We start from the raw sequence: 18307 nt of genomic DNA on the forward strand, positions 1-18307 counted from the left end.
AATGACGAAACCCTTGAAAATCTTTATTTTGATATGTTATTTTTTGAATGTTTAACTCACTGTTTCGGCCAATAATTTATGGTAGAATAACAGTAAAAACAGCAAAATACGGTCCCTCGCCCAAAACGGGCGTCATTCCCCGCTGGTGCCTTTAAGGGGCGTGATCCGCCCTCCTCTTGGTGACGGCACTTCCGCTTCCTGCTGCACGTTGCCATTTCCACTTGTACCCTGCGACTTGCTTCAGGGGCGAGGGCTGCAGCTCTGACGTCGCCTGTGCTCCTTGAAGAGTGACGGTACCACGGAACCGGAGCCATGGTGAGTGCGTGCTCGTGGCTGAAGGGCTGGGAAGTGGGAGACGGGGTTCCGTTCTCTCACTAGCTTGTCGGGGCCTTAGAACGTGCGCCGTCTCGTCCGCCCGTCCCGGGCGGCCGCGTAGCCCGAAGCACTGTCTTCTCTCCCGGCCCGGGGTTAGAAGTCTAGAGGACTCAGGGTCTCAGGTGCTGTGCTGGGGCTTCTTTCCGCAGTTTGTGCTCCTGGCCGAAAGCCTCCGGTGAGCAGAGGGGGCATGGCCCAACCTGGGGGAAAGAGACAAACCCACGTAGGAGAGAGTCGAAAGCTGGATGGATGGGGAAACTTGGCTCCATCGGTTTTCTTTTTCTTTTGGGGGGATCGCTAGAGTATGGGGTGGAACCCTGGATTTGGGTCAGCCCTCCCCTATCCCGCTTTCCCCATTGCTGATGTTCAGGAGAGGGAGCTCTCCATGGGTCTGCGCGCCTAGTGCCTGCCGCGAGTTACATGGGCCAGGGATTAAAGTGGCCTTTGGCGTTTGGGGGCTGTGGGGAGCGTGGAGTGAACCCCAGCCTGGAATGCAGGAAAGACTCTTCCTGCGAGGCGGTAGCCTCTGAAATCAGAAGTGCTGGTAGCACCACGTGCGGCTCCTCTAAAACTCTTGATGGTCTCCAACTTTTTAGTCAGATCTTGTGGCCTGGTAGCTAGTTTTGGTTGGCACTTAGTAAGGAGGGAAGAGTTTACAAGACACTGATTTCCGTAATGAGGTTTAATCCTTTTAACGGATTTTGGATCCCCGCGGGTATCTCCCCTACTGCCCGCCCCGCCCCCATTTTGAAGCTAGTACGTGGCTGAGCCTAGAATTTAAAGCTTCTAAACCGGTGCTCATCTTTCGCAGTGTCGTGAAAAGTTTTGGAATCGGTTGGTCTCAGTTTAAATGTATTTAATAGACCTAACGCTTGGTATGGAGAGAGTGAGCATGCACTATTTGTTGTTAAATCAAAACCTTGCATGTTTCGGCTGTCTGGTATGTGGGGAAATCAAACGCATCAGGCTACGGGTTACAGTTGCCTAGCAGTAAGATTTCATTCATTCATTCATTCATTCATTCAATTAGCCCTTGGAAAAATTAAAAGGTGAATAAATACACATTAAGCAAATTTCAGTTGCTATTTATAAGGTGGTTTGGTTTTAAAGTTGAGTGGAATTTTTGTTGTTGTTGACTTTTGTTAAACCAATAAAGTGACTCTTCTTTGATCGTGTTGGATCTCCTGAAGTCTCCCTTTTTGTGCATTTTATGTTTATTAAGAGTTGAGAATCATAATTTCCAGAGATGGGCTATTGGAAACTGCAATAAAAATATCTGGCATTTTAAAAAGTATATTTATGAGGAGTGATAGGAATAAAAGTGTTGCTGGAAACTTTATTGTTTAAGAGGAGGGTGACGTTATTGAGCATTAGATTTTGACAGACATAAGTTGTGATTTCTCAGATAGCCACCAAAAGAATACAGATAAATAACTCCAAACCACTAGAGGGGGAACTAGTGGGGAGAAAAGACTCAAAGGAAGGAGAGAAAAGGAAGCCGAACAGGTGGGACAAATAGAAGGCACAAAAGAAGGGAGATTTGGACCCAATATATCAGTACTTAAATAAATATAGGAAGGCACTAAATGCTTCACTTAAAAGACAGGTTGGGCTTCCCTGGTGGCGCAGTGGTTGAGAGTCCGCCTGCTGATGCAGGGGACGCAGGTTCGTGCCCCGGTCTGGGAAGATCCCACATGCCGCGGAGCGGCTGGGCCCGTGAGCCATGGCCGCTGAGCCTGCACGTCCGGAGCCTGTGCTCCGCAACGGGAGAGGCCACAACAGTGAGAGGCCCACGTACCGCAAAAAAAAAAAAAAAAAAAAAAAAGACAGGTTGACGTAAAAAGAATGGGGAAAAAAATCAGTAAAGATAGTGGCTAAAAAATAAGGTACAAGTAAAATGAAAATGACATAATTACAAGAAGAAATAGACAAATATGCAATTATATAGCATTTAATTGATCGTGAAGCCAAAACATCAGTGTGGAAATAGAAGATTTGAACAGCACTGTGAATAAACTTGATCTAGTGGTCCTAGTGAAACCAGTGAATACTTTACCCATCAATTATAGAAGACACTTCTCAAGCAGAGAACATTTATGAAAATTGGCCACCAACTGGGTCATAAAGCAAGTTAAAGGGGCTTCCCTGGTGGCACAGTGGTTGAGGGTCTGCCTGCCAATGCAGGGGACACGGGTTCGTGCCCCGGTCCGGGAGGATCCCACATGCCGTGGAGCAGCTGGACCCGTGAGCCACGGCCACTGAGCCTGCATGTCCAGAGCCTGCGCTCGGCAACGGGAGAGGCCACAGCAGTGAGAGGCCTGCGTACCGAAAAAAAAAAAAGCAAGTTAAACAAATCTTAAAAGATGATAATAATATAGACCATGGTCTCCCAACCAAAATACAAATGACTTAGAAATCAGAAACAAAGTGTTTAGAAAGAAGATATAAAGAACTCGTGGGTCAAACTGAAAATATATAAGGGAAATTTGAAAACAACTGAACAATAATGAAAATACCAAATATTGAGAGTATGTAGGGTACAAATGAAGTACTGGAACCTAAAATGCTTGGTGAGGGAGAAATAACATGAAAAGTCCCTTCTGGTGAGATTAATCAAGAAAATAAGCAAAAAGTTATAAATAAGGAGTAACAAACTTGAAGGAGACATAATTTGCAAACATTGAAAAGAAAGGATATTATGAACAATGTGATATCTATAAATGTAGAAATTTAGATGAAATGAACAAATACCTGAAAAAATAGAATCAAAACCAAGTCAAGTAGAAGTAGGACGGCTGAATAATAATAAAGAAACTAAGTTAATATACCGTATGTTAATTATAACTCAATAAGAAAAACTAAAGTTTTTTGACATGAAAAAACTTTACACCTACTTTAAAAAATAGCTTTATTGAGATAATTTGCATACCATAAAGTTCCACTCTAAAAGTGTATAACTCAATGGTGATCATTTTGTAATGTATAGAAATATCAAATAACGGTGTTGTGTTTTGCACTTGGAACTAACACAATATTGTGGTCAATTATACATTAATTTTAAAAAACAAAACCAAAACTAGGTGGTAGTAGAAAAAAAGTGTATAACTCAGTGGGTTTTCTTATATTTACAGAATTGTGCAACCATCATAAGAAAATATTAAAATTGGTTTGTCTCGGGAGTGTAAAAGTAACATTAGAAAAACTTTAAAAATAAAGGAGAAAGGTCTAATTCATCCAACTCAGTACAAAAAACATGACAGAATTCAACATCAATTTATTTATAACAGAAGAAATTCTTAGTATACTACGGAATACAGTGAATTTTCTTAAGCTGAAATATCTTAAGAGTAAGTCTAAAAGATATTAAAACTTTTGGAGAAATTACAAAGCTTTATTTAAAAGCACTAAAGGTAGATATATATGTTTAAATGGGTTGACAGATTCTGTATCCTAAAGGTGTCTTATCCTAATTGGGATTACTTCAAATCTACAAATCAGTCCCAGCAGGCTTTTTTTGTACACCTTGAAAAAGCTGATTCTAGAATGTATGAATAGAGCAAATTATTAGAGGTCTCCTCCAGCCCTTGCCTAATTCCTCACCACCCTGGGACCATGACAAATTCACCCAGTGCGATGTGTTGGTATTAGGGAAGAGGCATCTTGGTGCAATCAGGCTATTGGCGCCACTTCCCCTGACGTCACTTCCTGCTCCTCTGGGGGTGGGTCATTTCTTTGTCCTTACGGCATCAGGCAGGAGACCGCCGAGGCGGACTCAATGGTGAGTGTTCCCACTGGGGCCATCACCCATGGGTCACCACCTAGAACCGCGGTGCCGCGGCTACGTGCCGCGGTCCAGCCTCCAAACCCAGGGTTCGACAGCACCGCTGCGGGCGAACTGCTCGGTGCTCAGGAATGGTAACGTGGGCTGCACCCGGGTTATGTCTATAATAAAATATATATTTGTAAAAAGAATCACAGGGAAAACAAACGAGAAATTAATAAAAATGGTTAAAGTTGAGAGGGGAAGATGGGGTAGAAGGAATGGAATAGGCCAGGCACCACCCAGTTTGCTCCCTACGTGTGTTATTTTGAAACGGATCCATTGAGGTAGTATTTTATCCATAGGTATTACAGTATGTGACTATAAAATAAGGATTTTCAACAACTGCAATGCCACTACAATACCCCCAAATTTAATAATTCCTTAATATCAAATATCTAGTATTAGAATCAAAGGCTGGGACTTCCCTGGTGATCCAGTGGTTAAGACTCCACAGCTTCCACTGCAGGGGGCGTGGGTTCGATCCCTGCTCGGGGATCCCAGATGCCCTGCGGTGTGGCCAAAAAAAAGAAGCATCAAAGGCTGGATCCGATTTTTTCTTAGCTCTCTGCCCATGCCCCCCCACCCCAAGACAGCTTGATCACAGATGTTTTGTTAAGAGGGGCAGTGGTCACATGGTATTTTTTGTGATGTTGGTAGCTATTAAAATCAATGTCTGGATCCATTAATTTGGATTAAATTAGTATGGGTTGCAAGATGGTGCTATTTAATTGTATCATTCTTTCTTTATTAGGTGGAATACAGGAGAAACTTATCCTCTGCTATTTGGTTACCTAGTAACAGTCTGTATAGGAAAGGCAGGATAAATGCTCTACAGTTTACCTTTACCAGTTTCCAAAACACTGACTTTGGAACCATGTAGATGTTTTATATATTTTTAAGAATTTTTTTAAAAAGCAAGCTAAATAAGAAGGAGCCCTAATTGTATATCAAATTGATAACCACAGGAAAAAAATAATTTGAGTAACTTTTGAATATAATACTCTGGACGGCTTTAGTCAGATATATTCTAAGAATAAAAAGAAATGTTGACCTTGGTGGATTTATAGTTGGTGGAGGTAGTATTGGTATAGCAATTCTGAAACAATTTTATATGTATTGTAGGGTAGAATAAATGAGAAAATATTTTGATGTTTTGGAAACCGGGATTCTTACTGAAAACAGAAGAAGATTCAAATATTGAAGGGAATAGAGGGAACTTTGTGCTAGGTTTCTATAAATTATACCTTAGTTTAGATTTAGTAAATTCAAGGGAATATGGAAATCCAAATTTAGAGATTACCCCATGTGACTGAAATGGGTACTGAGCCATGGAATCCTGTAATTATCCATTTGCATAATATTAGCAAGCATTAGGCTAAAGAGGCAAAAATACATAAGCTTTAGTATATATTATTGGATTATGTAATTACTAATTTTTTTTCTTGAACCTAGTATTTTCTTTTTTCTAAATTGAGAGTGGGCAGGCCAGTGTCAATTATTAAATGTGTGTGTTTGGGGGAGGGGGATCTGTGAAGCTGACTATTGTCTCTCTCAATTGTTGATTGAAGTATTTTGTGACTTGTCTGGAACAACTTCTAGTTCAGTTTGACTCATGCTTTGATTCCCCCCCATAGACTGAGGCTGATGTAAATCCGAAGGCCTACCCTCTTGCAGATGCCCACCTCACCAAGAAACTATTGGACCTCGTGCAGCAGTCATGTAACTACAAGCAGCTTCGAAAAGGAGCCAATGAGGGTAAGGCAACCAGTGAGTGCTCCAGGAAGAGTGCTAAAGGCACTGTCCCTGTATGGGGTCTCTGGACTAGATTTCCGGTATGGAAAGAGGGCTGGATGCTCTTGATTAGGCCCAACATGAGTACCTAAGAGCAGCAGAGTGTGGTCCGTGGGTTAGCACTGGGTCACAGAGATAAGCAATCAGGAATAAGCATTTGAACAATGCCGTGGGGCATTGAACTTGCTCGGTGAGTTGCATGTGGTATGAGCTTTCCAGAAGTATAGATCATGGCAGATTGGGATGGTAAAACCCTGATCCTTGATCACAGAGTTTGAGAAGTGCTGCATTGCACTGCTTCGTGCTCGTGGAGGTTGTGTGAAAGCAGTTCGAGTCAACCAGGCAAGGGGTGGTGGTGACTTGGATGAGTGTGGTAGCAGAGGACAGGAAAGAAGGGCTCTGATTTAGGATGTGTTTGGACAGAATTGATGGGTTTGAGGTAGGGTTTGAGAAAGGCATTGGGGATGCGTAATTGGCTCCCTATCACTTCCCGAGGCCACTATGGGGCACAGAATTGCTTAGTCCTGGAAGTTTTGCCCAGTTTTCTTGCACCTGTTTCTTTTCCTTGGAAATTGCTTTGTTGTTCCCTGCCCCAACCCCACATCACCTGTTGGCCTCATGTTCTTCTCTCTACAGCCACCAAAACCCTCAACAGAGGCATCTCTGAGTTCATTGTGATGGCTGCAGACGCGGAGCCCCTGGAGATCATCCTGCACCTCCCACTGCTGTGTGAAGACAAGAATGTGCCCTACGTGTTTGTGCGCTCCAAGCAGGCCCTGGGGCGAGCCTGTGGGGTCTCCAGGCCTGTCATCGCCTGTTCTGTCACCATCAAAGAAGGCTCACAACTGAAGCAGCAGATCCAATCCATCCAACAGTCCATTGAAAGGCTCTTAGTCTAAACAGGTGGCCTCTGCCACACTCCCTGCTGCTGACTCCTACCCCAGGGGTTATGTATCATTTGTCTGTTAGCATATAGTATTTCCAGCTACCTTCTATTGTTATAAAATATTTTAGTGCTCAATTTGGTTTTTGTATTTTTGTATTGTTTTTGTCTTATTTTTAGGTTGTCATCTCCTCCCCAGCCTCTCCTGTAATCTCCACTTCCACTCTCTCTCTCTGCCATCTTATCCTCCCTTTTGGAAAATGCATGCCCAGAACAGGTGGAAGCAGAGTGGTTGACACCATTCAAAGGCAGGGAAGAGCCAAGGTAGAGATTTGGTTCCAGCTTTCAGGTGCCACCTTCCTACTGTGCAGGGCATGATGGAAGTAAACACTGTCCACTTTGTATCCTTTGTGCCCAGCATACAGGATCGTGTTTGAATAATCAAGGGGTTTCCTTTGCTCTCTAGGGTATTATGTATCATTTGGGGAGGAAGCATGTATTCTGTGAGGTTGTTGGGTGTATGTCCCAAGAGTCAGTTTCTGATGTACCCCTGCTGTTTGCTTTTGGTAATATATTTCCCCTCAACTCCCATCTATGCCTCTGAGGGTGGCAGGGCAGCAACATACCAAAGAGATATGCTGCAAAATTCCAGAGGCGCCTTGGTGAGTGAGACATGGGACAGTTGACCTAGGTCTTGAAGGTGTGGCAAGAGGTTCTGGAATGGAGGATTCTGGGCCAGTCATGGAGAACTGGAAGCTACAGCAAAGATGATGGAATTCAAGGGAACATCCTTGCTTTGGTGAATGGAGATTTCTTCAGTAGACACTTGGTACCAGCTGAGAGCCCTTACCCCTTGCCTATTTCCTGCCATGATGTGGGTCAGATGTATGTATTCTCTATCACATCAGAAGGACAGTGCTAATGTGTCATTCTTGTGAGCATCCTAATAAAGAACACATGTATTCGTACTCCAGTTTAAAGAAAGTGTGATTCTTGTTAGGAGTCCAGCTAATACTTGAATGAAGCATTAGAATGGTTACTAGTTTCTTGAACTTTTCACCAAGAAGGTGTGGAAAAGCCGTTACCTCCACCAGATGATTTCTGGTAGTTCAAAATGTCTTGTTCAGTCATTGAGGTGTTGCTGTCACTCTAGAGCAGTATTTCTCAACCTCAGCTGCCCTGTATGTTGTAGAATGTTTAACAGCCTCCCTGGCCTTTACCCACTAGATGTCACTAGCAATCTTCCCCGTCTCCCCAGACATTGCCAACTGTTCCCTGGTGGCAGTCACCCCTGGTTGAGAATCACTGTTGCAGGACTAGGGCTCCTAGCAGTCCACACGTGCTAGAGAGCGGGGGAGCTGGTGTTGCTGACTGAAGCGGCTGCCACCTTGCCTGCCGCATTACTCTATCTTAAAGTACCATGAGAGCCTGATACCTCCTCTACCTTGAGAAATTTTCTTCCAAAGTATAAACAACTGGATACCATAATGGTCATATTAATGAGAATGGATTACATTTAGTTTACTCTTGGCCAGCTTGGGCCAGTGTGACCACTCCAGCAGTGGGTTCCTAGGGAACCTAAAATCACCCTGTCATGCTAAGGCCTGTTCTGTACCTACTGAGCTCGTCATCTCCCCCAGCTCACTCCAGTGTGTATATACACCCCTCCTCCCACCCAAAGCAGTTTTCTATCTGTGGATGGTGGAGTCTGAGGTAGTACTTTCTTTTGTTGTATATGTATCTTTACAATCATTGAAAAGACTGAAGTAATTTGGGGGTGGAGGGAGATCAAGTAATCCAACCTCAGGAATTCACTGGTGGTCCAGTGGTTAGGACTCTGAGCTTTCACTGCCAAGGGCCCAGGTTCGATCCCTGGTCAGGGAACTAGGATCCCACAAGCCATGGGGCATGGCCAGAAGAAAATAAAAAAAGGTAATCCAACCTCCACTTAGATGGAAACTAGGGCATACCCACCAGAACCCTGAGAAAAGGGGTGGGGCAGGGCCCCTGGGATCTTCATCTCTAGGGTCCATCTGGAGTGTTAACTCAGTTCCCGCAGCTTCATTGTAAGCCTTCAAAGGACAGGGCGTCGATTTGTGATCACCCGAAAACACTCCATGGCTCTTATCCCTGTTCCTAATGGCTCTGCTACGTGTCTTGTGTCTGCCTCTCTGCCATGTTCTATCTTTGCTCAGTGTTTCATATTTGGATTCTTGAACACTTCAAATCTGTTTCTCAGATTCTTTGTACTTGGTATTCCTTTACTGCACTAGTGGCTTTCTCCTCATGCTAGTCTTAATTCAAGTACCACTTTTTAAGGGCCTTTACTAGCTACCTCATCTCATGTTTCCTTTACCCCTAGCACTGTAACATTCTGTTTTTTAACTTGTCCTTAGCTAATATCTGAGGTTGTTTTCTGATTATTGCCCTCGTTAGGAACTTGTGTGACTGTGATCCCCTAGCACCTGCAGCAGTGCCCTAACACTGATGCTCCAAAAGTGTAGAATGAATAATTCCTAAAAAGCCTAGACATGCAAGCAAGAAGGAAATCTAGTAATTCCATTCAGCCACCTATGAAGTAGGTTGCAAATTTTTGTGTGTAAACATTTTATTTTGGAGAGAGAATCCATTAGGCCTCAAAGGGTCCTCTGACCTCAAACACTGGTTAGGAATTTCTGTTTTAGAATAAGTTTCCTGAAACCGTTTTCTCAAGAGGACCTATGATTAAGGAATATTTTTACATTAACAGTAATGGTCTTGTTAAAGAGATTATTCATTCGTAGTATTCTTAAGTACTAAACAATGCATTTCCATTATCTTTAATCTCAAACTGATGTGACGAGGAAGGGAGGGAGAGGAGCTTGTTCTAGGCACTTAGTATCCCTGGGTCCCTCTTCTCAGTGTCAGCTAAGTTACATTTTGAAGTCAAGAATGTGCTTTAGCAGATATATCTGCTTGAGGGAGAGTGGGGGTATAATTGCTTGTTTTCTGAAGGAAAAAAATTTTTAAGTAGCAAGTCAGTATTTTCCATGATACCCTGTGGCAGCCAGCCTCCAAAATGTTCCCCAGTGACACACATAGCCACCCCCCAGAATTCATGCCCTTCTGTGTGAATGCTCTGAGACCAGCCTACACCAACTCAGCTGGTCTAGCTGCAGGACTCAGTATTATGGAATGACATGTGACTTTCAAGTTTCTATAAAAGACATTGCAGCTTCTGCCTTCATGTCTTTGGATCACTTACTATGACAGGAATCATAGCCATGTTATAAAGACTTCTAAGCAGCCTGTGGAAAGTGCCTTGAAGCCTCTAGCCAAAAGTCAGCACCAACTGCCAGCTGTAGGAAATGAGTCTATCTCATTTGTACTTGAGGGATTTTAATTTATAGAGGTGACCGAGTGATGACATGGAGAAGTTGGTACTACTGAAAGAAGAATTTATTACTTTTCCCAAGAGGAGGGTGCCGGTGTGCCATGCAGGACCACAGGGAAAGCACCAGGTTTTGGTCAGGCAGCAGAAGCAGGAGCAAGGGGAAAGCTTAGGCCACAGCCCTTATTGGGGTTTCTTTGGCAAAGGCAAGGCAGGGCAGAGTAAACATCTTAGGATTGGCTAGTTTGAACAATTCTGGTGGGCTTTGGGCTATAAGGGTGGTCTTTAGTTGCCTGGTACCCTGCCCTGATAATTTAAGGCAAGGGCAATACTGGCTTGGTGTGTGACGTAGATAAAGGAGATGCTTGGCTTGCATGAGAGGTATGCTCCCAAGTAAGTTTTTAACTGTCTTTAGTAACTAGCTAGCCCTGGGAGGAGCAGTCTCTCCAACCATTTGTAAGGCCCCCCAGCTTATGTCAAAACATAAAATACAGAAAATAAAAAACGTGATTAATACAGCCTCCCTGCAAGTGGATCCTCCAGCCTCAGTCAAGCTTTCAGATGACAGCAGCCCTGGGCAACATCTTGAATGTAGCCTCATGACTGACTTCAAGCCAGAACCACCCAGCCTCTTCTTTCCCAAATTCCTTATCTACAAAAATGGTGAGAGAGAATATGTGGTTATTGTTGTTTTCAAGCCAACAGTTTTGGGGGTAATTTGTTACACAGCAATAGACAACTAAGGTTGGGAGGTAGATGATGAAAAGCTGAGGCGGTCTTGTCAAAACAGCAGCAATAAATATGACCATGTCAAAATTGCTCTGGTGACAAAGAACGCCGGAAGTGCTAGCAGGGCCCACAGGTGAGAGGGTCCCAGCTGCTTGAGTGCCCAGAAGTAAACTGTGGGTAGGACTGGCTTTCATATATGAGGCAGTCAGTTACAATGAAGATTACACATTCAGGGATAGTTTGGGCTCAAACCAGAAAGGCTGGATAGTCATCATAGCTCCTGGTCGAGTATAACAGGTGTGTGCTTTCCCTCCAAAACGGATTTGAGGTTGGAATTTCTGTTTGAGGGGGAGGGAGAGGAAGTGGATGACTAATCTCTCCCAGATTTCATGGTCCTGCTTTACTTTTTCTTCTAATTTTTTAATAAGACATTAAATCTAAACATTACAGGACTTCCCTGGTGGCACAGTGGTTAAGAATCTGCCTGCCAATGCAGGAGACATGGGTTTGAGCCCTGGTCTGGGAAGATCCCACATGCTGCGGAGCAACTAAGCCTGTGTACCACAACTACTGAGCCTGTGCTCTAGAGCCCATGAGCCACAACTACTGAGCCCGTGAGCCACAACTACTGAGTGCCACAACTACTGAGCCTGCGTGCCGCAACTGTTGAAGCCCGTGTACCCAGAGCCTGTGCTCCACAACGAGAAGCCACTGCAATGAGAAGCCTGCACACCACAATGAAGAGTAGCCCCTGCTTGCTGCAACTAGAGAAAGCCCTCGTGCAGTAACGAAGACCCAACGCAGCCAAAAAATAAAAATTTAAAAAACAAAACAGGACAAAAAACGCTAAACATTACAGGGACATCCCTGGTGGCACAGTGGTTAAGACTCCACGCTCCCAGTGCAGGGGACTGGGGTTTGATCCCTGGTCAGGGAACTAGATCCCACATGCATGCCGCAACTAAGAGTTCGCATGCCACAACTAAGGTGCCGGTGAGCTGCAACTAAGGAGCCCCCAAGCTGCAACTAAGACCCAGCGCAACCAAATAAATATTAAAACAAAATTACAGATGTTCCCTCTGCATTCAGCCAGGAGGCATATACACCTATGCACATATGCTTGTTTGGTGCAGTTTTGGCCAAACATCCGTCCGTGCTCTCCAGCTCTTGCCCCGCCCCCGCCCCCGCCGCTGGCCACTCAGAGGCGGACACACCTCCCTGCCCTTCCCTACCCGCGCGGCTCCTAGCCGCCAGGTCTGCGGCGCGCATGCGCAGGCCGTTTCGTCCAATCATTGGCCGCGCGTCACCAGCACCTGCAGGAGCGAAGCGTGTTTGCAGCCAGAGAAGTTAGAAGGATAAGAGTTAGTGCCTATTGAGCACCGTGCCCATTTACGTGTTTTCTCATTTATTTTCCCTATTCCACGTTATTATTCTTATTATAAATATGATGAAACTGAGGCTTGAAAATGCCAGGTAAATTGCCGGTGGTCACTTGTACGTATGTGATGGAGCCAAGATGCAAATTTACTAAATCTGACTTGTGAGCTTACAAAAGCCCAACCAGATTATGTCTGGACATGATGTTTCTCTCCCGGGGAGCTCAAGAGCAGAGAAGGCAAGCATCATTAATTTACAGAGAAACTGAAATCACACAGTTGCTCTTTATCACCGACCTCGGTGGTTATTTTTCTAACATTCATATTACTGGTGCTTTGTTGGACCCTTGAACTCTTTCCTTCTCTCCATTTTGTAAATAGGAGAACAGAGGAGAAGGAGCCTAGACTTGGGCAAGGTCCTGCAGGAGAAGCCTGGGACTCACTAGGTTTCCTCCTCACTAGCCAAGAAATCCAGGCTTGAAAACAAAGGCCCAGCAGTGGTACTCATTCTTACCCTCCTACTTATGGTGACTAGCCTGATTCTAATCTACCTTTGTGGTATTAGTAACCCTCTCTAGAACCCAGAGTTTCCAAGCATGCTTCATTTAACGGGGATGGTCTTATTTCTCAACAACAAGAATGAATACGTACTATACTAAATGGTTTTGCATTATTTTGCTGTATCCTCAAAGGCATCTTTTCTAATTGAAGAATTATTTTCCCTCTCCCCCAGATAAGGAAAGAAATCCAAACAAGAATATAACATCTCCTTTCCAAACAAAAACAAGCAAAAAGAAGTTAAAAAAAAAACTTACAAAAATCAAAGAATCCAAAACTGAAAAATCTCTTTCAAGAGTAATCTGACCCCTCCAACACTCACCTCATGAGATGCTCGTTCTAGTTTTGAGAGACACAGGACCTACAAGCCATCCTCAGAGGATAAAAACCCTTCCATCTCCTTCCTTCTCTCAGGCTAATTCTTCAAAAGCCATAGCTGCAGAAAGAGCAGGAAAGGGGCAGGGAGGATAGAGAGATGGGAAGGGGAAGAAAACAAAGAGAGACACTCTCCTCCTCTTTCTCTTTTCCTGACACTAGGACCCTTCCTTTTTCCCTTCTCCCATCGAACCTCTCCGTATCTTCTTGAACCTCCTACAGCACCCCTGAAAATAACAGGAATACTCACTTCACTTACACTGCAACCCAAACTCTCAGGGCAACAGAAAATGTGTATCTCTTCTTCATATACTTGAATGTCACATTAAGAAAATACAACATGAGGGGGGGGTTGCTATTTACTCATGAAGCAAGTAGTACCAGAATTAGAAATGTTGCCTCGTTATTACTTCTGAAATCTGATCTTTAGATCTTCATATGACACATTTAAAGGAAAACAGGTGGGAGGACAGAGGATCAGAATATAACCTTACTAGGGCTTGTCATTCCTAAACTATGTTCCCCTGTCCTTAACTGTCACACTCTTCCCTACCCTCATTGATATTTATTTTATTTCCATTGTGATGAAATGCGTTCCCAGTGGGAGAGAAAATTAAGCTAACAGCCAATGGCATCTTTGGATGCAAAGCAGACACATCTTTATGTGTGAACAATATATAGTACAAAGTTAGGGCTCTTTATTCAGGCAGTAGAGTAAGGCACAGCAAAGTGAGATGGCAACGCTGTCTCCATGATAACAGAAAGTCTTGTAAACAAAGTCCTTGGCTTCTGTCAGCCAGACTCTTCCTGGCTCAGGAGGAACATGTTTTAACTTGATAAAAACAAAACCAAGCCACCTGGCTGCAATGTGGAAGGGTAACTGGCTGTATGGTCTCTGGTCAGGCCTTCTGGAAGTGCTTGGTGAGCGCATCCAGCAGCTCCTGCTTCTTCATCCCACTCTTCAGCCCGTACACCCTGCAGGCTTCCTTCAGTGTGGGCACAGTGAGCTTACCCAGTGTGCCCTTGCTGACGTGGGCCTTCAGCTCCTCTTCAGATAACTCCACCTTGGGCCTTTTGCTTCCAGAATTTTCATCACCTGGGGAAACAGGTCAGGTGGGAGTGATTGGAAATGCTACCAGGGGGATCCCAGCTATACTGCATGGGGGCCCTCATATGATCTGGGCTGCAGTTAACCATTTTCCATAAAGCTGTGATGCCTACCTAGAACACCATGGGGAAGACAGGTGTCTTGATAAGGCAGCTTCAGCTAAACACAAAAAAACGTATCACGTCTAGGAGGGAGTTGAAAGTAGTGAGTCCTATCAGTTTACCCGAAACTGCTGATCACACTGGGTAAGCAAGTCATTCCTTCCTTCCTTTCTTCATTAGAAAAGCATTTATACTTTCAAACTATACTACAAAGCTACAGTGATCAAAATAGTATGATATTGGCCCCAAAACAAGACACATAGGTCAATGAAACAGATGGAGAGCCCAGAAATGAACACACACTTATATGGGTAATAAATCTATGACAAAGGAAGCAAGAATATACAATGGGAAAAAGACAGCCTCTTCAATAAATGGTGTTGGGAAAACTGGACAGCTACGTGCAAAAGAATCAAACTTTCTCAGACCATATTTTTAAAAAACCTCAAAATAGGGCTTCCCTGGTGGCGCAGTGGTTGAAAGTCCACCTGCCAATGCAGGGGATACAGGTTTGTGTCCTGGCCTGGGAAGATCCCACGTGCCGCGGAGCGGCTGGGCCCGTGAGCCATGGCCACTGAGCCTGCGCATCCGGAGCCTGTGCTCTGCAACGGGAGAGGCCACAACAGTGAGAGGCCCGTGTACTGCAAAAAAAAAAAAAAAAAACCTCAGAATAGATTAAAGATTTTTTTAAAGACTAAAAAATAGATTAAAGATTAAATGTAAGACCTGAAACCATAAAACTTCTAGACGAAAACACAGGCAGTATGCACTTTGACACTAGTCTTAACAATATTTTTTTGGATATGTCTCCTCAGGCAAGGGAAACAAAAGCAAAAATAAACAAATGGGACTATATCAAACTAAAATGCTTTCACACAGCAAAGGAAACTATCAACAAAACAAAAAGGTTGCCTAATGAATGGAAGAAGATATTTGCAAATGATATATCAGACAAGAGATTAATATCTGAAACATGCAAAGAACTCATACAACTCAACATCAAAAAAACAAACAACCCAATTGAAAATGGGCAGAGGACCTGAAAGGTCATTTTTCCAAAGAAGACAATACAGATGGCCAACAGGCACATGAAAAGATGCTCAACATCACTAATCATCAGGGAAATGCAAATCAAAACCACAGTGAGATATCCTTACACCTGTCAGAATGGCTATTATCAAAAAGACAACAAATAACAAGACTGGAGAAAAGGGAACCCTCATGTACCATTGGTGGTAATGTAAATTGGTTAATGGAAAATAGTATGGAGATTCCTCAAAAATTAAAAACAAAACTACCATACAAGCCAGCAATTCCACTTCTGGATATTTATTTGAAGAAATACAAAACACTAATTAAAAAGATACATGCACCCCTATGTTCACTGCAGCATTATTTACAACAGCCAAGATATGGATGCAACCTAAGTGCCCATAAATAGATGAATGGATAAAGAAAATGTGGTACACATATATGCAATGGAATATTAGCCATAAGAAAGAATTAAATCTTGCTATTTATGACAACACGGATGGACCTAGAGTGCATTATACTAAGCGAAATAAGTCAGACAGAGAATGGCAAAAACTATATGATTTCACTTATATGTGGAATCTACAAAACAAAACAAATGAAAAAACATAACCAAACAGAAACAGAGTCATAGATACAGAGAACAAACAGGTGGTTGCCAGGGTGGGCTGGGAGGAGGAGAGAAATAGGTGAGGGAGATTAAGAAGTATAAGCTTTTTTCGGTTACAAAATAAATGAGTCACAGGAATGAAATGTAAACTGTGGGGAATATAGTTAATAATTATGTAACATCTTTGTTTGGTGACACATGACAACTAGACTTATCGTAGTGATCATTTTGAAAGGTATAGCAATATTGAATCACTATGCTATGTACCAGAAACTAACATTGTGCTGGAGGTCAATAATACTTCACAAACAAACAAACAAACAAACTCATAGAAAAAGAGATCAGATTTGTGGTTACCAGAAGTGGGGAGTAGGGGCAAGGAGAACTGGATGAAGGCAGTCAAAAGGTACAAACTTCCACTTACAGAATAAAGAAGTACTAGGGATGGAATGTACAACGTAATAAAGATAATGAACACTGCTGTATGTTACATATGAAAATTGTTAGGAGAGTAATTCCTAAGAGTTCTCATCACAAGGAAAAAAATTTTTTTTTCTATTTCTTTAATGTTCTATCTACATGAGATGCTGGATGTTCACTAAACCTACTGTGGTCATCTTTTCATGATATATATGAGTCAAATCATTACATTGTAGGGACTTCCTTGGTGGTGCAGTGGTTAAGAATCCACCTGCCAATGCAGGGGACATGAGTTCGATCCCTGGTCCAGGAAGATCCCACATGCCACGGAGCAACTAAGCCCATGCACCACAACTATTGAGCCCACATGCCACAACTACTGAAGCCCCCGTGCCTAGAGTCTGTGCTCCGCAACAAGAGAAGCCACCGCAATGAGAAGCCTGTGCACAGCAATGAAAACTAGCCCCTGCTCACCGCAACTAGAGAAAGCCCGCGCAGCAACGAAGACCCAATGAAGCCAAAAATGAAAAAAATATATAAATTTATTTTTAAGAAAACCATTATGTTGTACACCTTATACAATGGTGTATGTCAACTATATATCAATAAAACTGGAAACAAAACAAAACAAAAAGCATTTACAGAGCACCTTGTCAGTACCAAGGCACCATGCTAGGCGATAAGAACATGCAGGCTGAGTGAGATAAACAAATACATAAATCACACTCACACAGGTGTGAAAAGTTATGACAGCACACAGGGCACTGGAGGAATCACTTCTGATGCAAAAGGGAGAAAGCGCAATGACCACAAACCTAACCTCTCATAGCTCCACTTCCTCATGGGTCTCAGGGGCAAGCAAGGCCCAAATTTGGCTTTACTTGAGCAAAGATAGCCAAAAGGATTACAACCTAAGACAGAATTATTCCCGAATGCTGACGAATTCACAATGTGCTGTCCTGAAAAATGTGAGAGTCGCAGTAAAGACATTTTGTTTGGGTCCAGCAGTAAGAAAAAGGACAGTCTAGTAGGAAAAATGGTTAAAGCCCCAAACTGGGAGCTCACAGAAAAAAAAAAAGTCCAGTAAAACTACATCTTACTCATAACTGAAGAACTGCAAATCAAAACGGGATACATTTTCCCTCTATTATTTATTTGTGAATATATAATTTTTAAAGTATATAAAGTCTACAATTGGTGAGAGTGTAGGGAAACACACCAATCCCTTCTTGGATAGGGTATAAAGTGTATCACTTTTTCAGAGGCAAACTGGCAATTCTTATCAGAATTTAAATGTCTACACCTTGACCCAGCAATTCCACTGCTAAGAATTTATGCTGTGTAACTGCTCACACCAGTAGGCAATGGTGGTTCCTGTTCACTGCAGTATATCTATCCATCAGTAAAGGTCTGGTTGGATAAATTGTGTATATCTATCCAATGAAGTACTCTGTAGCCTTATTTTTTTTAAGTAGGTAGATACGTGAATGTAGATATAAATACCTGCCCAACATATACAGCTGAGTAACAAAATAAACTAGAAAACAATGTGAATATTGTTTCATTTGTACTGAAATATGTTGTGTTTGTAAATATGTAGGTTTGTATAGCAATTTCTGAAAGGACATTATCCTCTGTGATAGGACTATAAAGGCAACTTTAAAAAATAACCCACTGGGAATTCCCTGGCGGTCCAGTGGTTAGGACTCCACAAGTTCACTGCTGAGGGCCCGGGTTTGATCCCTGGTCAGTGAAC

The 18307-nt window shown here is 43.0% G+C and overlaps 2 protein-coding genes across 5 annotated transcripts in view; one reads left to right on the plus strand and one right to left on the minus strand.

The window, feature by feature from the left end:
- The first annotated feature begins 212 nt into the window (after positions 1 to 212).
- SNU13 (small nuclear ribonucleoprotein 13) lies at positions 213 to 7010 on the plus strand. Of its 3 annotated transcripts, none has more exons than XM_060112884.1 (3): positions 213 to 315; positions 5833 to 5953; positions 6626 to 7010. In XM_060112884.1, exons 1-3 carry the CDS (start codon positions 313 to 315, stop codon positions 6886 to 6888), a joined length of 387 nt encoding a protein of 128 aa, XP_059968867.1. In that variant the 5' UTR covers positions 213 to 312; the 3' UTR covers positions 6889 to 7010. The 3 variants fall into 3 exon arrangements, with proteins under 3 accessions (XP_059968867.1, XP_059968868.1, XP_059968870.1); XM_060112885.1 differs by lacking the exon at positions 213 to 315 and adding an exon at positions 4101 to 4153; XM_060112887.1 differs by lacking the exon at positions 213 to 315 and adding an exon at positions 4204 to 4290.
- A 6906-nt stretch (positions 7011 to 13916) lies between these two features.
- XRCC6 (X-ray repair cross complementing 6) overlaps positions 13917 to 18307 on the minus strand; it is a 30457-nt gene continuing 26066 nt past the window's right edge. For both annotated transcript variants that reach the window (XM_060112223.1, XM_060112222.1), the window contains one exon: positions 13917 to 14376. In XM_060112223.1, the coding sequence (XP_059968206.1) occupies positions 14180 to 14376 (197 nt within the window). In that variant the 3' untranslated portion in view covers positions 13917 to 14179. The remainder of the gene's footprint in view (positions 14377 to 18307) is intronic.

The sequence above is a fragment of the Mesoplodon densirostris genome, chromosome 11, assembly GCF_025265405.1.
Source record: "Mesoplodon densirostris isolate mMesDen1 chromosome 11, mMesDen1 primary haplotype, whole genome shotgun sequence".
NCBI classification, from domain to species: Eukaryota; Metazoa; Chordata; class Mammalia; order Artiodactyla; family Ziphiidae; genus Mesoplodon; species Mesoplodon densirostris.